The sequence below is a fragment of the Neoarius graeffei genome, chromosome 3, assembly GCF_027579695.1.
Source record: "Neoarius graeffei isolate fNeoGra1 chromosome 3, fNeoGra1.pri, whole genome shotgun sequence".
Classification (NCBI taxonomy): Eukaryota; Metazoa; Chordata; class Actinopteri; order Siluriformes; family Ariidae; genus Neoarius; species Neoarius graeffei.
In genome coordinates this window covers 37,312,083-37,339,643 of record NC_083571.1, presented here as the reverse complement: position 1 = coordinate 37,339,643, position 27,561 = coordinate 37,312,083, and the positions used below count along the sequence as shown (strand labels likewise).

General features: G+C 40.6%; 2 protein-coding genes across 2 annotated transcripts in view; both read left to right on the top strand.

Moving 5' to 3' along the window:
* Positions 1-15,722, top strand: part of LOC132883322 (sialic acid synthase-like) — a 35,290-nt gene extending 19,568 nt beyond the window's left edge. Inside the window, exon 7 of the mRNA XM_060916785.1 lies at positions 15,647-15,722. Within this exon, the coding sequence (XP_060772768.1) occupies positions 15,647-15,697 (51 nt within the window). The 3' untranslated portion in view covers positions 15,698-15,722. The remainder of the gene's footprint in view (positions 1-15,646) is intronic.
* cplx2a (complexin 2a) lies at positions 15,647-26,009 on the top strand. Its single transcript, XM_060916786.1, has 3 exons — positions 15,647-15,724; positions 24,014-24,192; positions 24,956-26,009. The coding sequence occupies exons 1-3, from the start codon at positions 15,694-15,696 to the stop codon at positions 25,148-25,150; spliced, it is 405 nt and encodes a 134-aa protein (XP_060772769.1). The 5' UTR covers positions 15,647-15,693; the 3' UTR covers positions 25,151-26,009.
* Positions 26,010-27,561: the final 1,552 nt, after the last annotated feature.

Sequence of the window (27,561 nt, the reverse complement as noted above, 5' to 3'; positions counted from 1 at the left end):
AGAGTCGTTGGGGTGATCAATGGGTTGTTGGTTCTCTCTGTCCTCCTGTGAGTCACTGAAAACAGCTGGGTTTTGGTGTGCATTCAGTTGTCTGGGAAGTGTGCCATGGACTGCATTGTAGGTGGCTGATAAATGGTGTCTTAGACCAGCGTTTCTCAACCTTTTTTCAGTCACGGCACCCTTCAGAAGTATGCAAATTCTCAAGGCACCCCCATATAAAATATACGCAGTCACACTGACTATACGCTGACCCCGGCAGTGACGTTGTGACATGGGAAAGGGGGCTGTGAGACAAATTTTGATGATGTATGAGGCAGCGATGATCTGCATTAGTGTAACTATTGTTTTTTGGAATTTGAAGTCATTTTATTTATTTCAATGTTGGAATACAACCCCGATTCCAAAAAAGTTAGGACAAAGTACAAATTGTAAATAAAAACGGAATGCAATGATGTGGAAGTTTCAAAATTCCATATTTTATTCAGAATAGAACATGGATGACATATGAAATGTTTAAACTGAGAAAATGTATCATTTAAAGAGAAAAATTAGGTGATATTAAATTTCATGACAACAACACATCTCAAAAAAGTTGGGACAAGGCCATGTTTACCACTGTGAGACATCCCCTTTTCTCTTTACAACAGTCTGTAAACGTCTGGGGACTGAGGAGACAAGTTGCTCAAGTTTAGGGATAGGAATGTTAACCCATTCTTGTCTAATGTAGGATTCTAGTTGCTCAACTGTCTTAGGTCTTTTTTGTCATATCTTCTGTTTTATGATGCGCCAAATGTTTTCTATGGGTGAAAGATCTGGACTGCAGGCTGGCCAGTTCAGTACCCGGACCCTTCTTCTACGCAGACATGATGCTGTAATTGATGCAGTATGTGGTTTGGCATTGTCATGTTGGAAAATGCAAGGTCTTCCCTGAAAGAGATGTCATCTGGATGGGAGCATATGTTGCTCTAGAACCTGGATATACCTTTCAGCATTGATGGTGTCTTTCCAGATGTGTAAGTTGCCCATGCCATACGCACTAATGCAACCCCATACCATCAGAGATGCAGGCTTCTGAACTGAGCGCTGATAACAACTTGGGTTGTCCTTCTCCTCTTTAGTCCGAATGACACGGCGTCCCTGATTTCCATTTCCAAGAACTTCAAATTTTGATTTGTCTGACCACAGAACAGTTTTCCACTTTGCCACAGTTCATTTTAAATGAGCCTTGGCCCAGAGAAGACGTCTGGGCTTCTGGATCATGTTTAGATACGGCTTCTTCTTTGAACTATAGAGTTTTAGCTGGCAACGGCGGATGGCACGGTGAATTGTGTTCACAGATAATGTTCTCTGGAAATATTCCTGAGCCCATCTTGTGATTTCCAATACAGAAGCATGCCTGTATGTGATGCAGTGCCGTCTAAGGGCCCGAAGATCACAGGCACCCAGTATGGTTTTCCGGCCTTGACCCTTACGCACAGAGATTCTTCCAGATTCTCTGAATCTTTTGATGATATTATGCACTGTAGATGATGATATGTTCAAACTCTTTGCAATTTTACACTGTCGAACTCCTTTCTGATATTGCTCCACTATTTGTTGGCATAGAATTAGGGGGATTGGTGATCCTCTTCCCATCTTTACTTCTGAGAGCCGCTGCCACTCCAAGATGCTCTTTTTATACCCAGTCATGTTAATGACCTATTGCCAATTGACCTAATGAGTTGCAATTTGGTCCTCCAGCTGTTCCTTTTTTGTACCTTTAACTTTTCCAGCCTCTTATTGCCCCGTTCCAACTTTTTTGAGATGTGTTGCTGTCATGAAATTTCAAATGAGCCAATATTTGGCATGAAATTTCAAAATGTCTCACTTTCGACATTTGATATGTTGTCTATGTTCTATTGTGAATACAATATCAGTTTTTGAGATTTGTAAATTATTGCATTCCGTTTTTATTTACAATTTGTACTTTGTCCCAACTTTTTTGGAATCGGGGTTGTATATAATTTTTTGACGGCACCACTAACAAAGCCAGACGGCACCCTGGTTGAGAAAGGCTGTCTTAGACCACCACCTCTGTTCAGTGATGGCTGTTCCAGGTTGACAAAAATGGCTTCTTTAACTCCTTGCTCATACCAACGATCCTCTGTAGCTAAAATGCGTATGTTGCAATTCTGAAATGAGTGTCCTTTGTTGTTAAGATGAAGATAGACAGCAGAGTCCTGGCCTGAGGATCTTCATATGACCTAAAACTTCATCTTTTGCTACAGTATTCTGACTGATAAGTAAAGCTTTGCTGATCTTCTTGTAGCCTTCACCTTTGTGGTGTAAAGAAACGATTTTCTTTGGGGAATTCTGAAGAGACAAGTTGAGCATCACTCTCCATCCAGCATCCAGTCACTAAAAGAGGTCATTGTTGAAGAATGGAAAAAGATTGATGTTGCAAAATGTTGCCAACTTGTTCATTCCATGCCTAGAAGACTTGGTGCTGTCATTAAAAATCATGGAGGCCATACAAAGTACTAGATGTAGTAGTTTTTGTTGTGGGGTGTACTCATTTTTGCACCACCCTAATTTTAGTAAAACTGAAAAATGTGTAATCCAAGTTATATTATTAACCTTACTTTCCCATTATAAGTTAAACAGATGTTATATTAAACTTTGTCTTGTCAACATTTTGGAAATTGTATTCATTGAGATATTGTCTAAAATGTTACTTTTCAAAGGGGGTGTACTCATTTACGCTGAGCAGTGTGTGTGTGTGTATGTGTGTGTGTGTGTGTATATATATATATATATATATATATATATATATATATATATATATATATATATATATATAATATGCACACACACAGTGGTGCTTGAAAGTTTGTGAACCCTTTAGAATTTTCTATATTTCTGCATAAATATGACCTAAAACATCAGATTTTCACACAAGTCCTAAAAATAGATAAAAAAAAACCCAGTTAAAGAAATCAGACAAAAATATTATACTTGGTCATTTATTTATTGAGGAAAATGATTCAATATTACATATCCATGAGTGGCAAAAGTATGTGAACCTTTGCTTTCAGTATCTGGTGTGACCCCCTTGTGCAGCAATAACTGCAACTAAACGTTTACGGTAACTGTTGATCAGTCCTGCACACTGGCTTGAAGGAATTTTAGCCCATTCCCCCATACAGAACAGCTTCAACTCCGGGATGTTGCTGGGTTTCCTCACATGAACTGCTCGCTTCAGGTCCTTCCACAACATTTCGATTGGATTATGGTCAGGACTTTGACTTGGCCATTCCAAAACATTAACTTTTTATTCTTCTTTAACCATTCTTTGGTAGAACGACTTGTGTGCTTAGGGTCATTGTCTTGCTGCATGACCCACCTTCTCTTGAGATTCAGTTCATGGACAGATGTCCTGACATTTTCCTTTAGAATTTGCTGGTATAATTCAGAATTCATTGTTCCATCAATGATGGCAAGCCATCTTGGCCCAGATGCAGCAAAACAGGCCCAAACCATGATACTACCACCACCATGTTTGACAGATGGGATAAGGTTCTTATGCTGGAATGCAGTGTTTTTCCTTTCTCTAAACATAACGCTTCTCATTGAAAGCAAAAAGTTCTATTTTGGTCTCATCCATCCACAAAACATTTTTCCAATAGCCTTCTGACTTGTCCACGTGATCTTTAGCAAACTGCAGATGAGCAGCAATGTTCTTTTTGGAGAGCAGTGGCTTTTCTTCTTGCAACCCTGCCATGCACACCATTTGTTGTTCAGTGTTCTCCTGATGGTGGACTCATGAACATTAACATTAGCCAATGTAAGAGAGGCCTTCAGTTGCTTAGAAGTTACCCTGGGGTCCTTTGTGACCTTGCCGACTATTACACGCCTTGCTCTTGGAGTGATCTTTGTTGGTCGACCACTCCTGGGGAGGGTAACAATGGTCTTGAATTTCCTCCATTTGTACACAATCTGTCTGACTGTGGATTGGTGGAGTCCAAACTCTTTAGAGATGGTTTTGTAACCTTTTCCAGCCTGATGAGCATCAACAACGCTTTTTCTGAGGTCCTCAGAAATCTCCTTTGTTCGTGCCATGATACACTTCCACAAACGTGTTGTGAAGATCAGACTTTGATAGATCTCTAGATAGAACTTTGATAGAACTGCTAATCCTAGAGGTTCACATACTTTTACCACTCACAGATATGTAATATTGGATCATTTTCCTCAATAAATAAATGACCAAGTATAATATTTTTTGTCTCATTTGTTTAACTGGGTTCTCTTTATCCACTTTTAGGAATTGTGTGAAAATCTAATGATGTTTTAGGTCATATTTATGCAGAAATATGGAAAATTCTAAAGGGTTCACAATGTCATGAGCGTCTGCCATGATGGTGGATATGAACTGAGCGCTGATAACTTGTGTCGTCCTTCTTCTATTTAGTCCGAATGACACGGCGTCCCTGATTTCCATAAAGAACTTCAAATTTTGATTTGTCTGACCACAGAACAGTTTTCCACTTTGCCACAGTCCATTTTAAATGAGCCTTGGCCCAGAGAAGACGTCTGCGCTTCTGGATCATGTTTAGATACGGCGTCTTCTTTGAACTATAGAGTTTTAGTTGGCAACAGTGGATGGCACAGTGAATTGTGTTCACAGATAATGTTCTCTGGAAATATTCCTGAGCCCATTTTGTGATTTCCAATACAGAAGCATGCCTGTATGTGATGCAGTGCCATCTAAGGGCCCGAAGATCACAGGCACCCAGTATGGTTTTCCGGCCTTGACCCTTACGCACAGAGATTCTTCCAGATTCTCTGAATCTTTTGATATTATGCACTGTAGATGATATGTTCAAACTCTTTGCAATTTTACACTGTGGAACTCCTTTCTGATATTGCTCCACTATTTGTCGGTGCAGAATTAGGGGGATTGGTGATCCTCTTCCCATCTTTACTTCTGAGAGCCGCTGCCACTCCAAGATGCTCTTTTTATACCCAGTCATGTTAATGACCTATTGCCAATTGACCTAATGAGTTGCAATTTGGTCCTCCAGCTGTTCCTTTTTTGTACCTTTAACTTTTCCAGCCTCTTATTGCCCCTGACCCAACTTTTTTTGAGATGTGTTGCTGTCATGAAATTTCAAATGAGCCAATATTTAGCATGAAATTTCAAAATGTCTCACTTTCGACATTTGATATGTTGTCTATGTTCTATTGTGAATACAATATCAGTTTTTGAGATTTGTAAATTATTGCATTCCGTTTTTATTTACAATTTGTACTTTGTCCCAACTTTTTTGGAATCGGGGTTGTACAAAGAGAAGATAGATATGTGTGGTTTTGACCCATATTGTTTAAAAAGTTAGACTTTTCTGAAGATAATAAGTTTCTACCAGCCGATGAGTACGGATACAGGTCATTTCGTCCAATAGTTAAGACATTTCGTCCAAAGCCTTTTTCATACACACTATCAATTATTTTATATTTCAGGTGTTTGTTCGAAAAAAAGGAGGAATTCTCAATGGAATTTGACTGAAGCAAGACACATTTTTGTAAAGCAAATGAGTGCCATAGTACGTGTGCTTCGACACTAAAGAGTGCACTAAGGGGAGTAGCCATGTCGGCCTTTGCCACTTGCTGACCCTGGGATGAGTTAACTCCCGTGTCATTGCAGGCTGCTCTCCTTTCATTTCTGTGTTTCCGGCTGGATCATATTACTTCTTCCACGAGAGCGCTGCTCGGTGCCTGGGGCTTCGTTCACAAATCCCTAGGCCGAGGCACGGTCCTACCGACCCAAGACCATGCTCTTTTGAAGGGGGAGGCTTAGAGGGAGGTGCCTGTAAAATTTGGCTTCACTGTGAGCTCCCTTGGCCGAATTATTAATTTTTAAACCCAGCTGGATCATGTTAAATCTTTAGGCGCCGAGCAGCACTCTCACGGGGCTTTCATTCGTGAACAGCGGAATACCTGAAATATAAAATAATTGATAGTGTGTATGAAAAAGGCTTTGGATGAAATGGTCATTGGACGAAGTGTCCTGATCCCCTCATCTTCTCTCTGTACTAAGCCTCAGAGTTTCCTTGCCCTCTTTCCGAATCACGGACAGAATTCTAAAAAATCGGAATGTGTCACGATCATGAGTATTGTAGTGACTGTAACCATATACAGCACAAAGACATGGCATAGCTAAAAGAATGCTTAAAGCAGTGGAGAAACAAAGAGAGTTGCGCACGCGTGACTATGTTTAGTATGGAATGTCACTTGACCCTGCATTTGTATATCCACCAACACGGCTGACATCCGCGTTTCTATTTTGCTTTGACGTAACTTGCAAGTCAAGGACGTATATCCATCCATCCATCCATTAGAGTAGAGTGGGGTAATATGCCCCCGTGGGGTAATACGCCCCCGGCCTGTTTTACCCAAAATAACCACCAGATGGAGCAAAGTTACATTTCTATTGTTGCTATGGACTGGCTTGACAACGGGGATATACAAATATCCACTGTGGATCGCATATCAGCAACGCAGCGGAGAGAAATCAAATTTCATGGTAAGTGATATAATTTTCAGATATCAGTGAAACTGTATTTAGATAGCTGCTATTTCGTCAGATATCACAGCTGTGTATGTGGTATGAGTAGACAAGTCAGTACGTTAAAAAAAATACATTAGGTGTAAAAAGTTGAATCACATTTTGAAAGTAAGACCCTTTTTTGTAAAAGTGTAGTCTGTGGGGTAAAACGCCCCCTTAATGGCGGGGTAAATGGCCCCCAGGGGGCATCGTTTCCTTTTATCATAATTACTGTATTTCATACATTTCTGAATAGCAGATAGCTAATGAATTCATTGATTCAATTAGCATTATTTATTGATGCACATGTTCTTTGTTAATTCATGTTCAATCCACACAAAATTATATTGAAATTAAAATGCGAAATATAATAAAATAATGCATCTATTCATTAATTCAGGGATATTTTCTTGTTTCTTTCACATTATAGGCTTAAGTAAACACTTTTGCTATCCAAACAGCTTTTTTTGAGTGAGGGGGCCTATTGCCCCACCTCAGGGGGCCTTTTACCCCACTGGGGGAGTAAAAGGCCCCCTTGGCACAATGTTTGTTTTTGTTAAAAAAAAATTAAGTATTAACTTTAGGCAAACTTTAGGTGGCATTATTGTTCATGTCACTGTTGTCAAAAACTATGATTAAAACTAAACACATGGTTCATTTCAACTTGGAGAAAAACTGAATTTTCCTTAAGGGGGGCTTTTTCCCCCACTCTACTCTATCTGTAGCCGCTTATCCTGTTCTACAGGGTCGCGGGCCAGCTGGAGCCTATCCCAGCTGACTATGGGTGAGAGGCGGGGTACACCCTGGACAAGTCGCCAGGTCATCACAGGGCTGATACATAGACACAGACAACCATTCACACTCACGGTCAATTTAGAGCCACCAGTTAACCTAACCTGCATGTCTTTGGACTGTGGGGGAAACCGGAGCACCCGGAGGAAACCCACGCGGACACGGGGAGAACATGCAAAAAAAAATTTTACCCTAACCCTAGATACAGTAAGAATAGGTTCTAACAGTATCATAACACCAATGGAAGCCATGGCCTAATGGTTAAAGAAGCATTTTTGGGGCCAAAAGGTCATTGCTTTGATTCCCTGGACCAGAAGGACTGGCTGAAGTGCCCTTGAGCAAGGCACCTAACCCCCAACCACTCTGGCAAGAGTGGCAGTGTACTTTGTGTCTGATTAGCCAAAGAAAAGCTGATGATGTGATCATCAGTTCGGGTGGCGCCTGACCGAAATGAAAAAAATAACACTAAATATTAAAATGTACAACAAAATAATTCACACAACAAACATGAGCAATATATTGTTGCTATAAATATGCTAATATAAATTTGTTTGGCAACTCCCATAAAAAAAAAAGTCCTACAATACACAAAAGTATTTATAGATGTGGTGTGTGTGTGTGTGTGTGTGTTAAATACACAACGGATTATATCGACAAAAATTAAATTCGTTAAAACTCATATTTTTACAATTTCTTTACATTTAGTCTTCAAGGTTGTACTTTAACCCCAAATCAGAAAAAGTCGGGATGAAAGATGACATCATGAAAAATGCAAAAAAAAAAAAAGTGGTGATTTCTAAATTTACTTTGACTTGTATTTCATTGCAGTCTCAATGAACCCAAGATATTTCATGTTTTGTTGGTCAACTTCATTTAATTTGTGAATATACATCCATTCCTGCATTTCAGACCTGCAACACATTCCAAAAAAAAGTTAGGACGGGCCAGTTTAGGGCTAGTAATAAGGTGAAATAATGATGTAATTTGAAAAAGGTAATGTCAACAGGTGACTGTAATCAGGACTGGGGACAAAATCAGTATCCAGGAAAGGCCTAATCTTTGAGCAGTAAAGATGGGCTGAGGATCTCCAGTTTGTCAACAAATGCATGAGAAAATTATTGAAATGTTTAAAAACAAATGTTCCTCGAAGAAAGATAAAAAGGGATTTGGATATTTCACCCTCTATGGTGCATAATATCATTAAACAATTCAAGGAATCTGGAGGAATTTTGGTGTGTAAAGGGCAAGGGCACAAGCCTAAGCTGAACACCTGTGATCTCCGATCCCTCAGATGGCACTGCATCAAGAACTGTCATTCATCTACAGCAGGGGTTTTCAAAGTGTGGGAGAGTCAGCCCCCCCTCGGAGAGCAAATAAACAACAGCGCCCCCCCCCCCCCCCCCCACAATTTTTGTTGTTGCTATACTTAATGTTCCATTCGTATTTTTAAAAAATGGTTGTTGTACACATTTTTCTTTTTTTCTTTTTCACATTTTAAACATCTGTGCTTTTGAAAACATCATCTTTTTTTTTACGCATTTTAAACATCTCATAGTATCGTTAGCTAGCACCTCTTGGCAGACAACACACTGTGGCAGTGGAGCATCTTCAGATCCAGTCCATGAAAATCCAAACTTTAAATAATCGTGGTCATACTTCCTTCTTTTTCCAGTCCCCCCAGGATTCTGCGGGCCTTTTTTGTGATTGTTGTGGGCTAAAATGTCTGATGTTGCGGGGGTTTCCAAAAAAATTGCGATGAAAGTTGCAGTGTTTAGGTTTTTGTTGCGATTACATTGCAGGAGGAAGTGAAAGTTGTGAGAAATTGTTGCGATTTTCTCTTTTTGTGATTAAAATTGAGTGATATGTTAAATATTAAGTTATTACTGAAAAACTATTGATTAAAAAACAAAGACTCTGAGAAATGGTCCTATACACAACTTTACCAATACAAAAGATTACCAGGACTACAAAAATGCAGAAAAATAGGCTTTACTTATCCAAATGCACCTGTTGGTTCAAAAGTTAAAGTGCAGAGAACCTCACAGCACAACATGAAGTTACCTTAAAATATAATATAAATGCCTCAGCTTTCATGTAAGAAAAAAAAAACTATTAATACTAGTACTGTGTGCAGGCAGTCTCTCCTGAAGACTAAATTAAACAATAATTTTAAACTAATAAAATAAATGGCTCAGGCTTCATAGAAGAAAAAAAAAACAATTTAAACAGAATCTCACAGTATGATGCTGAAGCTGCCTAAACAATGGAAAATAAAATACCATTTTGGCAAAAATGTTGGCATCCATTAATTTCTTGTATTAAGTAAAAAAAAAAAAATAAAGTGCACACAGTGCTTCACTGTAAACATCACACACTTTCAGTAACAGAATTTAAGCCTATATAAACACTGACTCGCACATCATGCAATGTTGCCAAATACTGCTGATGTTTTCCAGTCCAAAATATGTTCAAAACCCGCCAAAATGCACTTAAAACTAATCTGGCAACACTGCGCGCATGCTGCTTCTCTTGAACGTAAACACGGAAGTAAGGCGGAAGGTAGTTTGTCGACGTCACCTCAAGACGACGCCAACGATTGGTCAAATTTGCGGGAAAGTTGCGATGATTGGATATAATTGTAACACCGCCCTGAATCCGGGGGGATTGGTTGAATTTGCGCTGAAGTTGCAAATCGCAACATCCTGGAGGCTCTGGGTTTTTTTGCTTGGCCCAAACTCTGTCTCCTCACTCACTGTAGCTTTAGGTACTAAAAATCGATCCATTTTGTCTCTGGTAAAGGCTCCTCACGTTGCGCCCCCCCTGAAGAACTCTGGCACCCCCCAGGGGGGGCGCGCCCCACACTTTGAAAAGCCCTGATCTACAGTATAGCTGATATAACCACATGGGCTCAGGATTACTTTGGCAAACCTTTGTCAAGCTGTACAATATTGAGTTATATCCACAAATAGCATTTAAAACTTTACTGCGCAAAAAGGAAGCCTTATGTTAACTGTATCCTGAACCGCTGTCGGCTTCTCTGGGCTCAGAGGCATCAGGGATGGATCATCACACAGTGGAAACGTATATTGTTGTCAGACAAATCAGTATTCCAGTTCTTTTTTGGAAGAAATGCACGTCATGTGGCCTGGAACAAAGAACCATCCAGACTGTTAGCCGGAACAAGTCCAAAAGCCAGGGTCTGTCATGGTATGGGGTTGTGTCAGTGACCGTGGCAGAGGTAACGTATGCTTCTGTGATGGCAGCATTAATGCAGAAAAGTACATTGAGATTTTGGAGCAACACATGCTGCCTTTAAGACGACATCTTTTCCAGGGAGATTTCAAAAAGACAATGCAAAACCACATTCTGCACACATTACAAAGGCATGGCTGTGGAAGAGATGGGTGCCTGACTCCTCTGTCCCCTATAGAGAAGGTGTGGAGAATTTTGAAATGAAAAACATGACAATGACGACCCTGTAGCCTACTGTTACACACCTTCAGACATGTTTGCAGGAAGAATGGGACAAAAATAACACCTGAAATGCTTCATCACTTGTTGTCTTCAGTCCCTAAACATCTTTTAAGAGTTGTGTGAAGGAATGGCAACATTATAAAGTGGTAAATGCTTTACTGTCCCAACTTTCTGATTTGGGGTTGTATAAACAGCAAGTTCACACCTTGCAAACATGAACTTTCAGCCAATCATATGTCTTGTTATTCGGTGTGAACACCAATCAGAGGTCTGATCATTCACCAGCATGTTTGTGTATGAACAAGAATTATAAAATATATCTCATATCATGACCTGGCGACTTGTCCAGGGTGTACCCCGCCTTTCGCCCGTAGTCAGCTGGGATGGGCTCCAGCTTGCCTGCGACCCTGTAGAAGGATAAAGCGGCTAGAGATGATGAGATGAGATCTCATCTCATCTCATCATCTCTAGCCGCTTTATCCTGTTCTACAGGGTCGCAGGCAAGCTGGAGTCTATCCCAGCTGACTACGGGTGAAAGGCGGGGTACACCCTGGACAAGTCGCCAGGTCATCACAGGGCTGACACATAGACACAGACAACCATTCACACTCACATTCACACCTACGGTCAATTTAGAGTCACCAGTTAACCTAACCTGCATGTCTTTGGACTGTGGGGGAAACCGGAGCACCCGGAGGAAACCCACGCGGACATAGTAAGAACATGCAAACTCCGCACAGAAAGGCCCTTGTCGGCCACGGGGCTCAAACCCGGACCTTCTTGCTGCGAGGCGACAGCGCTAACCGCTACACCACCGTGCTGCCCTGTAAAATATATCACCAGATCAAATTACCTTCAGTTTTCACTTTTTATACAACTCCATACTGGGGCAGGGGCCTGATGGGACGGAGTATGTGGGTGGAGTGATAGCATTGTAGTTCATGTTTATATGCAGCTTGGCTTTAAAGCAGGAATGTAAACTAAAGATGTGGATGATGTGTCTGTCATTGTAGCTGACAAACAGAAAAAGATGGAGAGAGAGAGAGAGAGAGAGAGAGATTAGTAAGTGATGGATCATGCCAAATGCAGCAGCAGTGCAGTGAGAGTGCTAACACTGCAATGCAGGGGCGTGCAAGATATAAAAAACAGAGAGAGAGAGAGAGAGAGTAAAAGAAGGCAAGATGAAATGGTAGAAGCTAGCCATGCCTGTTAAACACTGCCCTCTCACTTTGTCTGCCATAGTGCACTGCAGTGGACAAAGTGTGTGTGTGTGTGTGTGTGTGTGAGAGAGAGAGAGATGAAGGGCAAAGTAAAAATCTCAAGCTCTTATTCATGTCTGCATCCCTGAGGGGTAAGACACATGTAGAATCTCCTCAGATTATACACACATGACTATTTGACTTTGTTCTACTGTAAACTGTAGAGCTTATACAGCCTTTCTTCTCACACACACACTCTCATGTATTTAGGCACAGAAAAGACACAACTCTTGTATTTTATTTTAACGCCACATCACAAAGCATGGACCCATCATTCCCTTTTATGTGGCCTTTGATTAAAGTATTGGCACCCTTGACTTCATTTGCATGGTGGGGGGGTACTGACATTATTGTAAAACGACCTTGCGTATGAGAATGTGCTAGATAAAACCAACACACACAGAGAGAGAGAGAGAGAGAGAGAGAGAGTGTGTGCTGTTCATCCTCGTGCTGAAAGGTTCAAATATCATTGGGCTGAAAGTGTTGATCACGTGATCATGGGGTCTCCAGTGTCGTTAAAATAAAAGGTGCAAGCTCATCATCATCATCATCATCATCGCCACTCCGAGCTGCGCGCGCGGCATCCGGACACGCACACACAGAGGGAGAGCGCGCGCTAGGACGACAGGCATCACGCGCTCGCAGGACGCACGCACGAGCCCGAGGATCTCCCATCAGCAGGTACACAACCCGCCACGCTAATCAGCACGCGCTCGGGTATTACACTGACCGCGCGCGCTCGAGGCTAGAACTCCTGCATTCACTGAATTCAAACCAACAGATCCTCTGATTTTAAACCGATAGAAACGTCATCACTTGTCGGTCGCCATGGATACATCCTCAACCCTCATCCGGATCAGAGTACCGTATAGCAGGATGAGTTTGCGCTACGGCTCCGTCCGCAACCGCGTACTGACCGCTTACAGGCTGCAAACTAGGTCACCTACACTTAGTCGTGTTACGGTCAGGAACTTGACGCTCTCACAAATCAGCCCTCGCGCGCAGGAGTGTGCGGGTTTGCGGTTTGGGACACAGCCAGTGCTTCTCTCTCTCTCTCTCTCTCTCTCTCTCTGACTGACTGAGTGACTGAGTTCCTGTTTGGAGCCGCGCATGTGCAAAAAACATTTAACTCTTCCGGATAAAGCAGAATGCGCCTTTTAATGTTTAGAAAATTTTTTTAATTTTTTTTTTGCTATTTGTTTTAGAAAAATATTTATAATGCTTGTTTTCACAAATATATTTTGGATGTTTAATTTTAAATATTTGTATTAGTTTATTTAAAAATATGCATATTTATAGTTGAATTACTTATGATTAATACAATTATTATTATTATTATTATTATTATTATTATTATTACAATTATTTATCTAATAGTTAGGTCTTAGAAACATTTCAACTCTTCTGGATAAAGCAGAATGCGCCTTTTAATGTTTACAAAAATCTTTTTTTTTTTTTAAATTTCACTATTATTATTATTATTATTATTATTATTATTATTATTATTTTTGCTATTTGTTTCAGAAAAATATTTATAATGCTTGTTTTCACAAATATATTTTGGATGTTTATTTTGAAATATTTGTATTAGTTTATTTAAAAATATGCATATTTTATAGTTGAATTACTTATGATTCATAAAATTATTATTATTATTATTATTATTATTATTATTATTATTATTATTATTAATCTAATAGTTAGGTCTTAAACATTTTAACTCTTCTGGATAAAGCAGAATGCACCTTTTAATGCTTAGAAAAATCTTTTTTTTTAAATTTCACATTTATTTATTAATTTTTTGGTATTTGTTTTAGAAAAATATTTATAATGCTTAAAATTTATTATTATTTATTATAATTATTAATCTAATAGTTAGGTCTTAGAAACATTTTAACTCTTCTGGATAAAGCAGAATACGCCTTTTAATGTTTAGAATTTTTTTTTTTTTGATTTCACAGTTTGTTTTGCTATTTGTTTTAGAAAAATATTTATAATGCTTGTTTTCACAAATATATTTTGGATGTTTAATTTTAAATATTTGTATTAGTTTATTTAAAAATATGCATATTTATAGTTAAATTACTTCTCATCTCATCTCATTATCTCTAGCCGCTTTATCCTTCTACAGGGTCGCAGGCAAGCTGGAGCCTATCCCAGCTGACTACGGGCGAAAGGCGGGGTACACCCTGGACAAGTCGCCAGGTCATCACAGGGCTGACACATAGACACAGACAACCATTCACACCTACGGTCAATTTAGAGCCACCAGTTAACCTAACCTGCATGTCTTTGGACTGTGGGGGAAACCGGAGCACCCGGAGGAAACCCACGCAGACACGGGGAGAACATGCAAACTCCGCACAGAAAGGCCCTTGCCGGCCCCGGGGCTTGAACCCGGACCTTCTTGCTGTGAGGCGACAGCGCTAACCACTACACCACCGTGCCGCCCGCGTTAAATTACTTATGATTAATAAAATTATTATTATTATTATTAATCTAATAATGCTACACATCAGTGGTTATTGGCTTGAATCAATTAAATCAATTAATCAGTTCATTAGGTTGTTTCTTGCAGTAAATCTGCTTATTCTAGTTCAGTCTTAGAAACATTTTAAATCTTCTGGACAAAGCAGAATGTGCCTTTTAATGTTTAGAAAAATCTTTTTTTCACAATTTTTTTTTTGCTATTTGTTTTAGAAAAATATTTATAATGCTTGTTTTCACAAATATATTTTGGATGTTTATTTTGAAATATTTATTAGTTTATTTAAAAATATGCATATTTATAGTTGCATTACTTATGAAATATAAAATTATTATTATTATTATTTAAAAATATATATATATATTATTATAAATCTAATTATTCTACACATCAGTGGTTATTGGCTTGAATCAATTAATCAGTTCATTAGGTTGCAGTAAATCTACTTATCCTAGTTAGGTCTTAGCTATAAACATGTCGTTAGCTCACTAAGGTGAAGAGGGAAATTTCCAGTGGTGAAGTAAAAACATTTGATTTTTATGGCTGCTGCGATAACCAAAGCTTCATCGTGTCACTAAATGATTAAGTGCTTTTGATATTGGCAGCCATCTTGAACAAAAGGAATCTGAAGAGGGTGGTTTGCTATAACTCCGCCCCCTTTAGACCCGCCTGCCAAATTGAATTTTGAAAATATCATAAATCCAGATGATCATAACAGCCCTGCAATGACCTGGCGACTTGTCCAGGCTGTACCCCGCCTCTCGCCCATAGTCAGCTGGGTTCCACTCCAGAGTTAATAATTAAGATCACTAAACACAGTCATAGCTGATTGTAATATTTATTGCACAATGACAGTTTAACGACATTGTTTGAAAACGTTATAGTAAGATTTTATCTATGCTGGTCTTTTATGTAATTTAGAACATACGTTACTGATGACACCTTTAGCGTTAATACCTCAGGATATGTGAACAAATAAATAAACTAAAAATTGAACTAAATGTTTCTGCATGTCTGCATCCTCAGTGTCTTTGCCTTTCCACTCTGCAGGCGCCAAGACGAGACTCGGTACTGATCCCAGTAACTAGAGCAGAGCCATGAATTTCGTAATGAAGGCAGCGTTGGGAGGTGGGTGCAGTGTGTGTGTGTGTGTGTGTGTGTGTGAGTGATGAAGAGGTTGTGTTAAATGGCCTGAGTCAGCACTTGAGTGCCGCAGCAGCAGCAGCAGCAGAGCTTAATGTTGTCCCGGATTCAGCCGCATTCCTTCTATAACACTGCACTCAGATATGAGGAGAAACCCTGAGCACACTGACAGCTAGCTGGCTAACATGACAGGATTTCTGATATGTTATCATTTCTAGTTACATTTATAAACGGTCATATTATTTACCGTTAATTTCAGATAACATATCAGCTAATCTGACAGGATTCCTGAGATGATTGTGACTAGAAATGATAACATCTCAGAAATCCTGTCAGGTTAGCTCATGTTTTCCGAAACTAAGAGTAAATATGACCATTTATTTCAGATAACATTAGCTAACCTGACAGGATTTTGAAGTCATAATCATAAATGCTCTAATCTTTCCTCCTGGCGTTTGTCAGCTCGCCGAAATGAGCTAACCTGACAGGATTTCTTTTCTTTCCCAGAATCATAAATGTTTGTAATTTTATATAATAATTCACTAATGCTCATTATAATCTTCAGTCCTAACACTACCGGACAGGATTTCTGACAGGATTCATATTCATAAATGTTCAATACATTTACAGCTAACTCTAGGCAGCTTATTTTATATAAACTAACATGACAGGAATTTTAGATGATATTCATAAATGTTTAGAATCTTTGTTTCTAATGTTCGCAAGCTACCGTAAATGTGCTAACATTTGATAGCGTATTTGATACCATTTAAGATGACTTCTGTGATTGTATATATTATATTTGTAAATGTTCGTAATCTTTACTTTTAATGCTAGCAAACATGATCTAACCTGACAGGATGTTTAAAGGGGAACTGAAGGCAAATTTTTGATTATCAACATTCTATTTATCTCATTTTATTAAATAGCGGAATGCATTTTTGAGAGCTGTTTTGTCACTGCTACAGCAAGTTATGAGTGTTTGAAATACGCTCTGTAATATATCAGTCCGTATGTCAAAGCGATGGCCGTAAACGAGATTCGTTGAGACCTGTGCGAGACGTCATAGGACGGAAGTAAAACGTACGGCGGAAATCAAAGTGACCAACGTTGTCAAAAGACGCACGCGCCCTCTTTCGAATGCTGACGTAATCAAGCCGGAAGTTTTGTTTGTTTTGATAGCAATCAGGAAAGTTTGAAAAAAGTAGGCAGTAATCGTCATTTAAACTCGTTTTTGTGCAATATTTCGTTTGGAAAACAGTTTTCAAAATGGCGGCGCTGACACCTGGCTGACACTTCACACTTCGGAGTCTCGCACAAGTCTCGTGAAGATCGCGCGGATAAGCGACGCCTGCCGTCGACCAAACGAACTAAATTCAACACGGCTAAAAACCGAATAGGCTGATAAGTATAATATTTAATTACAATTAGCTGCCAATATGAGTCACGATATAAGGTTACTAAAACCGAAAACATAACTGAATAACACGTTAATTAAGAAATAACGCAAATTTAAAAATGACTTCAGTTCCCCTTTAAGTAATATTCATAAATGTTCCAATCTTCATTTTTAGTGTTTGCCAGCTAGCTGAAATGAGGTACCCTGATATGATTTCTCATCTCATCTCATCTCATCTCATCTCATCTCATCTCATCTCATCTCATCTCATTATCTCTAGCCACTTTATCCTGTTCTGCAGGGTCGCAGGCAAGCTGGAGCCTATCCCAGCTGACTACGGGCGAAAGGCGGGGTACACCCTGGACAAGTCGCCAGGTCATCACAGGGCTGACACATAGACACAGACAACCATTCACACTCACATTCACACCTACGCTCAATTTAGAGTCACCAGTTAACCTAACCTGCATGTCTTTGGACTGTGGAGGAAACTGGAGCACCCGGAGGAAACCCACGCGGACACGGGGAGAACATGCAAACTCCGCACAGAAAGGCCCTTGCTGGCCACGGGGCTCGAACCCGGACCTTCTTGCTGTGAGGCGACAGCGCTAACCACTACACCACCGTGCCGCCCCTGATACGATTTATTAACCATAATTCATTCATAAATATTTATAATCCTCACTGCTAACAGCATCCAGCTAACTAACATGATTAACCCGACAGGACCTTAAACCATATTCGCCCCTTTATCAAATCCCAGCATGCATTGCGTGCTAGGAACTTCCAGTGGCTCAGCTCATGTTGCTGATAATGGTACAAAAATCATATTGGGCTATAAAATCATTTTTGATGTTAAAATATCAGATGTAAGCTGAAATGAAATGTTATTACATTGTCTTTATTTGTTTCGTAACTGGTTCCATGGTATTCTCCGTTAGCACAGAAGCTTTTAATTGGTCATTCTTATACAGTATTATAACATCATCTTCGGCTCTGACTGACTGCACTGCCACTGCTTTCTGCAGACTCCACTGACTGACAGTATAGCTTTCACCCCTGTCTGTTCAGTCAATGTCAGTAATGAAATTTCTTTGAACATTTCTATGTCAGACCAGCAGACTGATGAACATTTGATGTCAGTGGGGTGACAGGTGTAATAGTGTCTGAAAATAAATGTCTGAATTCCAGTCTGATTTACATCCATACAAATAGACGAGATCTCTTCAATTCATGAAGCAAATCATCAGTAATTACTTTCCAAATATTTTATTCGCCACCGTGGACCGCTGGGATCAATGTAGAATGTTCCTGGTTGCACTGGAAAGCAGAAGAAGTAAAAAGCATTAAATTAGAGTCAAATGTATAAGCAGCTAGCGGCGAAGATGATTGTTGCTCAGCCTCGGCTAAGCATTAAATGTTTAATATACAATCTACATCATAGGATTTATTTCTCACTGAGTGTCTGCTAGTACAATTGGATTATAATAGTGAGCAGCACAGAATGCAGTGGCAGTGCAGTCAGTCAGGGCCAAAGACAAGGCAAGGCAAGGCAAGGCGAGTTTATTTATATAGCGCATTTCATATACAGTGGCAGTTCAATGTGCTTTACAGAGGTAAAGGCAAAACAGTAAACAATAGAAAATAAAATTACATAAAATAAAGGGGGAAGAAGAGAGAACGTTCAGTAAAAACAGCAGAATAAAACGGAATAAAAGTTAAGTAAAGTTTAAAACATGTAAAGATGGTATTTATCAGTTAGCAGAAAGCATCTGAGAACAGCTTGGTCTTTAATCTAGATTTGAAGCTGCCAACAGCAGGAGCATTTTTGATGTCCTCTGGCAGTTGGTTCCATAGCTGTACTGCATAGTAGCTAAAAGCTGCTTCACCACACTTTGTTTTAACAACAGGTTTTAATAGTAAATTTTTCTGTTGCGATCTGGTAGATCTGATCGGGTTAGGCCGCTGCAACATATCAGAGAGGTAATTGGGCCCTGTACCATTTAGAGATTTGCACACCAGCAGCAATGCTTTAAAGTCAATTCTGTAGCTTACTGGAAGCCAGTGAAGGGACCTTAGAATTGGAGTAATGTGCTCTGTTCTTTTTGTTCGTGTGAGAACCCTCGCCGCTGCATTTTGAGCCAGCTGAAGTCGTTTGATGGTCTTTTTTGGCAGGCCTGTGAAAAGGCCATTGCAGTAATCAACCCTACTAGAGATGAAGGCATGTATAAGTTTTTCCAGATCATTTTTTGACACAAGTCCTCTTAGGGGCGGCACGGTGGTGTAGTGGTTAGCGCTGTCGCCTCACAGCAAGAAGGTCCTGGGTTCGAGCCCCAGGGCCGGCGAGGGCCTTTCTGTGCGGAGTTTGCATGTTCTCCCCGTGTCCGCGTGGGTTTCCTCCGGGTGCTCCGGTTTCCCCCACAGTCCAAAGACATGCAGGTTAGGTTAACTGGTGACTCTAAATTGACCGTAGGTGTGAATGTGAGTGTGAATGGTTGTCTGTGTCTATGTGTCAGCCCTGTGATGACCTGGCGACTTGTCCAGGGTGTACCCCGCCTTTCGCCCGTAGTCAGCTGGGATAGGCTCCAGCTTGCCTGCGACCCTGTAGAACAGGATAAAGCGGCTAGAGATAATGAGATGAGAAGTCCTCTTAGTTTGGAAATGTTTTTTAGGTGATAAAATGCCGATTTAGTGATTGCTTTCATGTGACTGTCAAAGTTTAGCTCGCTGTCAATGAAAACACCAAGATTTTTAACCATATCTTTTGTTTTAATCCCCTTTGTGTTAAGAATAGTGGTAATCCTGAGTCTTTCATCTTTTTTCCCAAATAGAATTACTTCTGTTTTATCTGTGTTCAGCTGGAGAAAATGTTGTGACATCCAGTTGTTGATTTGGTCGATACACTGGTAGAGACATTCAAGGGGGGCATAATCATTAGGTGATAGAGCAAAATGCGATAATAATGACCAATTAACTTCCAATGACCAGTTAGCTTCTGTGCTGACGAAAAATACCATGGAACCAGTAACGACACAAATAAAGGCTAATACCATCACATTTCAGCTTACCTTCAATATTTGAACATAAAATCATTTTTTGTAGCCCAATATTTGTTTTGGTACTGTTATCATCAACGTGAACTGAGCCACCAGGAGTTCCCAAAGCGCAATGCATGCTGGGATTTGGTAAAGGGGCGAATTCATAAACGTGCGTAAATTTCCTTGCTGACCCGAGACATCAAGCTAATATGAACTAAGTAACAGGAATTTTATGTGAATATTCATCTAAAATCTTCACGGATCCTGATGAACAGTTTGCTAACATAAGCTAACCTGAAAGCTTTTTTTGACAGGAACTTTTAGTCATATTCATAAATGTTAAAATAGTGAATAGATGAGCTAACCTGACAGGATTTCTCATCTCATTATCTCTAGCCGCTTTATCCTTCTACAGGGTCGCAGGCAAGCTGGAGCCTATCCCAGCTGACTACGGGCGAAAGGCGGGGTACACCCTGGACAAGTCGCCAGGTCATCACAGGGCTGACACATAGACACAGACAACCATTCACACTCACATTCACACCTACGGTCAATTTAGAGTCACCAGTTAACCTAACCTGCATGTCTTTGGACTGTGGGGGAAACCGGCGCACCCGGAGGAAACCCACGCGGACACGGGGAGAACATGCAAACTCCACACAGAAAGGCCCTCGCCGGCCCCGGGGCTCGAACCCAGGACCTTCTTGCTGTGAGGCGACAGCGCTAACCACTACACCACCGTGCCGCCCCCGACAGGATTTCTGACAAAACATTTTTCACCATGTTCATAAAAGTGTATAATTTATCCACTAACCCTAGCTAGATAACTAAAGTGATTTTAATCTGAAAGGATTTCTGACAGGATTTTTAAATCATAATCATAAACGTTCTTAACATTCATGGGTAATGCTAGGCAGCCAGCTAACATGAACTAACCTGATAGCAGTTTTAGATGATATTTATAATATTCATGTTCAGAATATTCACTGCTAATATTCGCCAACTAACCTAAATGAGCTAGTATGACAGAATTCCTGACAATTTTTTAACTTGTTGTCAGACATGTTCACAATGTTCACTGCTAACACTTTCGAGCTAAACATAAGTTTAACTTACAGGATTTTAAGGCATGCTATTAATTTTCATACCGCTAATGCTAGCCAGCGCAATACATTTAACTGAAATGATAGTAATTCTGACAGGACTGTTTATCAGATTCATAATCTTTACTGCTAATGCTAGCTAGTGAGCTAAATAAGTCATATTTATTAATATTCATTATAATAATCATAATTAATATTCGTATTCATAATTACCACTAAAGCTAAGCAGTTAGGTAATGAGTAAAGTTGACAGGATTTCTCGGGACTTTATAGTCGTATTTCTGAATATTTTCTTGTCTAATGCAGACAGGCTCTCGTTAATGGATGCAATTAATTTCTTGCCAGGCAAATTTTAGCAGTGCTCAGTCCAAACATCTCTGTGTGTGTGTAAGGGACACTATACCTATGAATCTACATAAATACAGTGTCTTGCAAAAGTATTCATCCCCCTTGGTGTTTGTCCTGTTTTGTCGCATTACAAGCTGGAATTAAAATGGATTTTTGGAGGGTTAGCACCATTTGATTTACACAACATGCCTGCCACTTTAAAGGTACACATTGTTTTTTTTTTTTATTGTGACACAAATAATAATTAAGATGTAAAAACAGAAATCTGGAGTGTGCATAAGTATCCCCCCCAAAGTCAATCCTTTATAGAGCCACCTTTTGCTACAATTACAGCTGCAAGTCTCTTGGGGTATGTCTCTATTAGCTTAGCACACCTAGCCACTGTGATTGTTGCCCATTCCTCAAGGCAAAACTGCTCCAATTTCTTCAAGTTAGATAGGTTGCGTTGGTATACAGCAATCTTCAAGTTATGCCACATATTCTCAATTGGATTGAGATCTGGGCTTTGACGAGGCCAAGACATTTAAATGTTTCCCTTTAAACCACTCCAGTGTAGCTTCAGCAGTATGTTTAGGGTCATTGTCCTGCTGGAATGTGAACCTTCGTCCCAGTCTCAAACCTCTGGCTGACTCAAACAGGTTTTCCTCCAGAATTGCCCTGTATTTAGTGCCATCCATCTTTCCTTCAGTCCTGACCAGCTTTCCTGTCCATGCACATGAAAAATATCCCCACAGCATGATGCTGCCACCACCATGCTTCACTGTAGGAATGGTGTCTCAGGATGTTGGATTTGCACCACACATGGCATTTCCCATCTTCTTCTTCTTTTGGCTGCTCCCAATTAGGGGTCGCCACAGCAGATATTTCGTCTCCATTGCTCCCTGTCTTCCGCATCCTTCTCTACCACACCTGCCACTTTCATGTCCTCTCTCACCACATCCATGTATCTCCTCTTTGGCCTTCCTCGTTTTCATGTGCCTGGCAGCTCCATCCTCAACATTCTCCTTCCAACATCCTCTGCATCTCTTCTCAGGATGTGCCCGTACCATCTCAGTCTCATCTCTCTTAGCTTAATTCCCAAGCTTTCCATATGTGCTGTCCCTCTGATGTGATGGCCAAAAAGATAAATTTTAGTCTCATCTGACCAGAGAATCTTCTTCCATGTGTTTAGGGAGTCTGCCACATGCTGTTGGGCAAACTCCAAATGTGTTTTTTAAAGCAATTACTTTTTTCTGGCCACTCTTCCATAAAGGCCCACTCTGTGAAGTGTACGGCTTAAAGTGGTCCTATGGACAGATACTCCCATCTCCGCTGTGGATCTTTGCAGCTCCTTCAGTGTTATCTTTGGTGTCTTTGTTGCATCTCTGATTAATGCCCTCCTCGCCTGGTCTGTGAGTTTTGGTGGGCGGCCTTCTCTTGTCAGGTTTGTATTCTTTCCATTTTGCTATAATGGATTTAATGGTGCTCCCTGGGATATTCAAAAATTGGGATATTTTTTATAACCCAACCCTGATCTTTACTTCTCCACAACTTTGTCTCTGACCTGTTTGGAGGCTCCTTGTTTTTCATGTTGCTTGCTTAGTAGTGTCGCAGAGTCAGGGTCCTTCCAGAACAGGTTGATTTATACAGACATCATGTGAACGATCATGTGACACTGATTGCACACAGGTGGATCTTAATCAACTAATTATGTGAATTATGAAGTGAATTGGCTGGACCAGCTCTTATTTAGGGGTTTCATACGAAAGGGGGCGAATACTTATGCACACTCCAGATTTCTGTTTTTTCATCTTAATTATTGTTTGTGTCACAATAAAACAACAATGTGCGCCTTTAAAGTGGTAGGCATGTTGTGTAAATCAAATGGTGCTAACCTTCCAAAAACCCATTTTAATTCCAGCTTGTAATGCGACAAAACAGGACAAACACCAAGGGGGATGAATACTTTTGCAAGGCACTGTATATTTGTATAATGATGATCATTATTAGTCTTAACATTTAATTAGATTGTATTGAACGTATGCTTGCTGATAAAAATCACTAAAACCCACACTGAGCGAAGTGCTGACATAATTGCATTAAATATACACACACAACACTGCTGACTCAGGATTCACTGCTGTGTGTGTGTGTACATGAGATCGTGCTTAACAATCGAGTATTCCTCTGCATCAGTACGTGCCTTTCAGTAGAGAGAGAGAGACAGAGAGAAACTGATTGAGAGAAACAGAGAGGGGCAGAGGGAGATGGAGAGAAAACCAGAGAGAGACAGAGTGAAAGATACCAAGTGAGAAAAACAGGTGTATAGTATATGGGTCAATATCACAACATCAGCTTTCAGCAAATGCAGCTGTTATAAACATCAGTATAACGTGTGTGTGTGTAGGCGGGCCTCCCGATGTGGGGAAAATGCTGGGAGGAGAGGAAGAGAAGGATCCTGAGGCTGAGAAAGAAAAAGAGGAGGAGAGACAGGAGGCTCTGAGGCAGCAGGAGGAGGAGAGGAAGGCCAAGTACGCCAAGATGGAGGCTGAGAGGGAAGTGATCCGCCAGGGTATCCGAGACAAGGTACACTCCTCACACTGACCAATCACCAGCAGCCAGACTCCATCCTAAATCACTAAACTCAGCACCACTTAGTGCCCTTACTGCAGTGTACAGTAGTAGGCCACTTTGAGAAAGCGGTCGAGCATGTGGAATCCGTTCTAACGACTTAATGATTTGATTTCATGTCATATGATGACCGTTCATAGTCTCACCCGAGAACCTAAGGAACATAGAACACTGGACACAGAACATGCCTCAGAACATTGAACTCTAGAAACAAAGAGCTCTGGAAATATAGGCCCCTGGGAAGAAGGGATCCTGAGAACATAGAACCCTGGAAAGATAGAATCATTGCAATGCTGAGCCCTGAGCCAGAACAATAGGAGTCTAGAAATCTAGGACCAAAGGAACATAGAACCATGAAGGATTGAAACATAGGCTCTGGGAGCAGAGAACCCAGGGAATATAGATCCCTGGATACGTAGGACCTTGGGAATATAGAACCCAAAGAAACATACTGTAGAACCCTGAAGAATTGAAACCTAGGGCTCTGGGAATGTAGAATCCTTAAAACGTAGTACACAGGAAAAATGGAATCCTGGAAACATAGAACCATGAAGCAAAGAAGCCTGGAAACAAATGATCCCTGAGACCAGAGAACCCAAGAAACATAGGACTTCGGGACCACGCGGTATGCTGTGGTTATTATTGTGTAAAGGATTGCAATATATTTTTCATATCTGACTTGCGTGCATGTCCATGCGTGTGTGTGTGTGCGTTTCAGTACGGGCTGAAGAAGCGCGAAGAGGCTGAGGCCGAGGCTCAGGGTGCGATGGACGCGGCGAGTGAAGGCAGTTTGACTCGCCCGAAGAAAGCCGTGCCGTCCGGCTGCGGAGACGATGATGAAGAGGAAGAGAGCATCATGGACACGGTGATGAAATATCTCCCAGGACCACTGCAAGACATGCTAAAGAAATAACATACACACACTTGTAAAAGTACCACGGCACACAAACTCAGCTTTAGGGAATTAAGATTCAGATTACAACACATGCTTCCGCTTTCTAACAGCAGAGGGCGCAGTTCAGGCTAAACTTCAGTACAGTATCACCATCCTCCTCTCACACAGGCTCAAGGTGTAAATAGATTTCGACTGTGTCCCAAACGCTAGTGTTTATCTCACATTATTTCACCAAGAACAGAAATGTTCACTCGCTAGCTAATAGCTTATTAGATATTAGCGGCAAAGATAACGTGAGGAATTCTAGCGTTTGACGCCAAGAAAGTTTCACAATATAAGCCATATTTTATCTTTAAAGCAGAACGCTGAGTCACTAAAGACAGAAAAGTAACTAGGCTACAGAAGTGTGCATGAAGCGTGGCCTACTTTTACTGTTTTCTACTTTAAACCGTGGACGTGTCCCAAATTGAGATAGAATTACTTCATCTATGCATGTGTCTGTAATAGCGTAGGTTTGTGTGTGCTTTAAAACAAGCTCCTATTTTTTTGGTGCAATGGTCAAAATAATATAAAGAAGGCAATAAATTTATTATTATTATTATGCATTGTTGAACAAACATACCAAAAATGTTTTTTTTTTCTTTTTTCTCACCATAATAGCACATATAGAATTCAGGTATAAGAAGCTAAAGCTCAATAATTCATGTAAGACTTTACGAAACTGGACAAATTTCTTTGCACTTTGTTTTTCCGGAACCTTCTCAGCAATAAATCACGTCTTCTGTTTGCTTGGCTTTGTGAAATCAGTGACTAAAAGAAATGATGGTTTAACGATGGTGTGAAATGTGTCTGAATAAAAGAACGTAATATCACAAAATCAATACACTGTGCACTTTGATCTATTGTGTTTGACATTTGAACTTGAACATTCGCCCAAAACTGACTTAATTCATTCAGTGACGGAGTTTCTGTGGTGGGATTTTGGTGCATACAAAATGATCAGTCTGACAATATGACACAGAATATAATCATCATGTCTTCTTGTTCTTTTGGCTGCTCCCGATTAGGGGTCGCCACAGCGGATCTTTCGTCTCCATCGCTCCCTGTCTTCCGCATCCTTCTCTACCACACCTGCCACTTTCATGTCCTCTCTCACCACATCCATGTATCTCGTCATTTTCATTTGCCTGGCAGCTCCATCCTCAACATTCTCCTTCCAACATGCTCTGCATCTTGTCTCAGGATGTGCCCGTACCATCTCAGTCTCATCTCTCTTAGCTTAATTCCCAAGCTCTCCACATGTGCCGTCCCTCTGATGTGCTCGTTCCTTATCCTGTCCAACCTCCCATCGCAAACCTTAACATCCTCAACTCCGCCACTTCCAACTTTGCCTCCTGTCTCTTCGTTAAGGGTACGGTCTCCAATCCAGACATCACAGCTGGTCTCACTACTGTCTTATACATCTTATCTTTCACTTTTGCTGGGACTTTCCGATCACAAATGACTCCTGAAATCCTTCTCCAACTGCTCCACCCTGCCTGCACTCTCTTTCTCACCTCACTATCGCAGCCCCCATTTTCCTGCACAGTTGTCCCCAGGTACTGGAATTCTCCAACTTTCTTTACGTCTACTCCTTGCACCTTCACTACACTCTCATCCCCATTCTCATTGATGCACATGTATTCTGTTTTGCTCCTGCTCACCTTCATTCCAATGCATCCCTCCATCTCTCCCAACCCAACTCAACCTCCTTTCTACTTTCACCGCATATCACAATATCATCCACAAACATCATGTTCCATGGTGACTCTTGCCTCACTTTGTCCATCAACCTATCCATCACTATGGCAAACAAGAAAGGACTCAAAGCAGATCCTTGATGGAGTCCCACCTTCACCTTGAACCATTCAGTTGCTCCAGCTGCACACCTCACTGCTGTTTCACTGTTCTCATACACGTCTTGCACCACTCTAATATACTTCTCATTCACTTCACTCTTTCTCATACAATACCATAACTCCTCTCTCGGCACTCTATCGTATGCCTTCTCCAGGTCTACAAACACACAATGTAGCTTTCTCTGGCCTTCCCTGTACTTCTCCATTAACATTCTTGAAGCAAAAATGGCATCCGACGTGCTCTTCCTTGGCATAAACCCGTACTGCTGTTCACAGATTGCTACCTCTCTTCTCAATCTCGCCTCCAATACCCTTTCCCATAGCTTCATGGTGTGGCTCATCAATTTTATTCCTCTGTAATTACTGCAGCTCTGTACATCTCCCTTATTCTTGTATACTGGGACTAGCACTCTTTCTCCATTCATTCAGCATTTTCTCATTCTCTAGGATCTTATTAAACAATCTCGTTTGGAACTCCACAGCCGTCTCACATCATCATGTGTTATTCAAAAATATTTTAACTCCCATTTG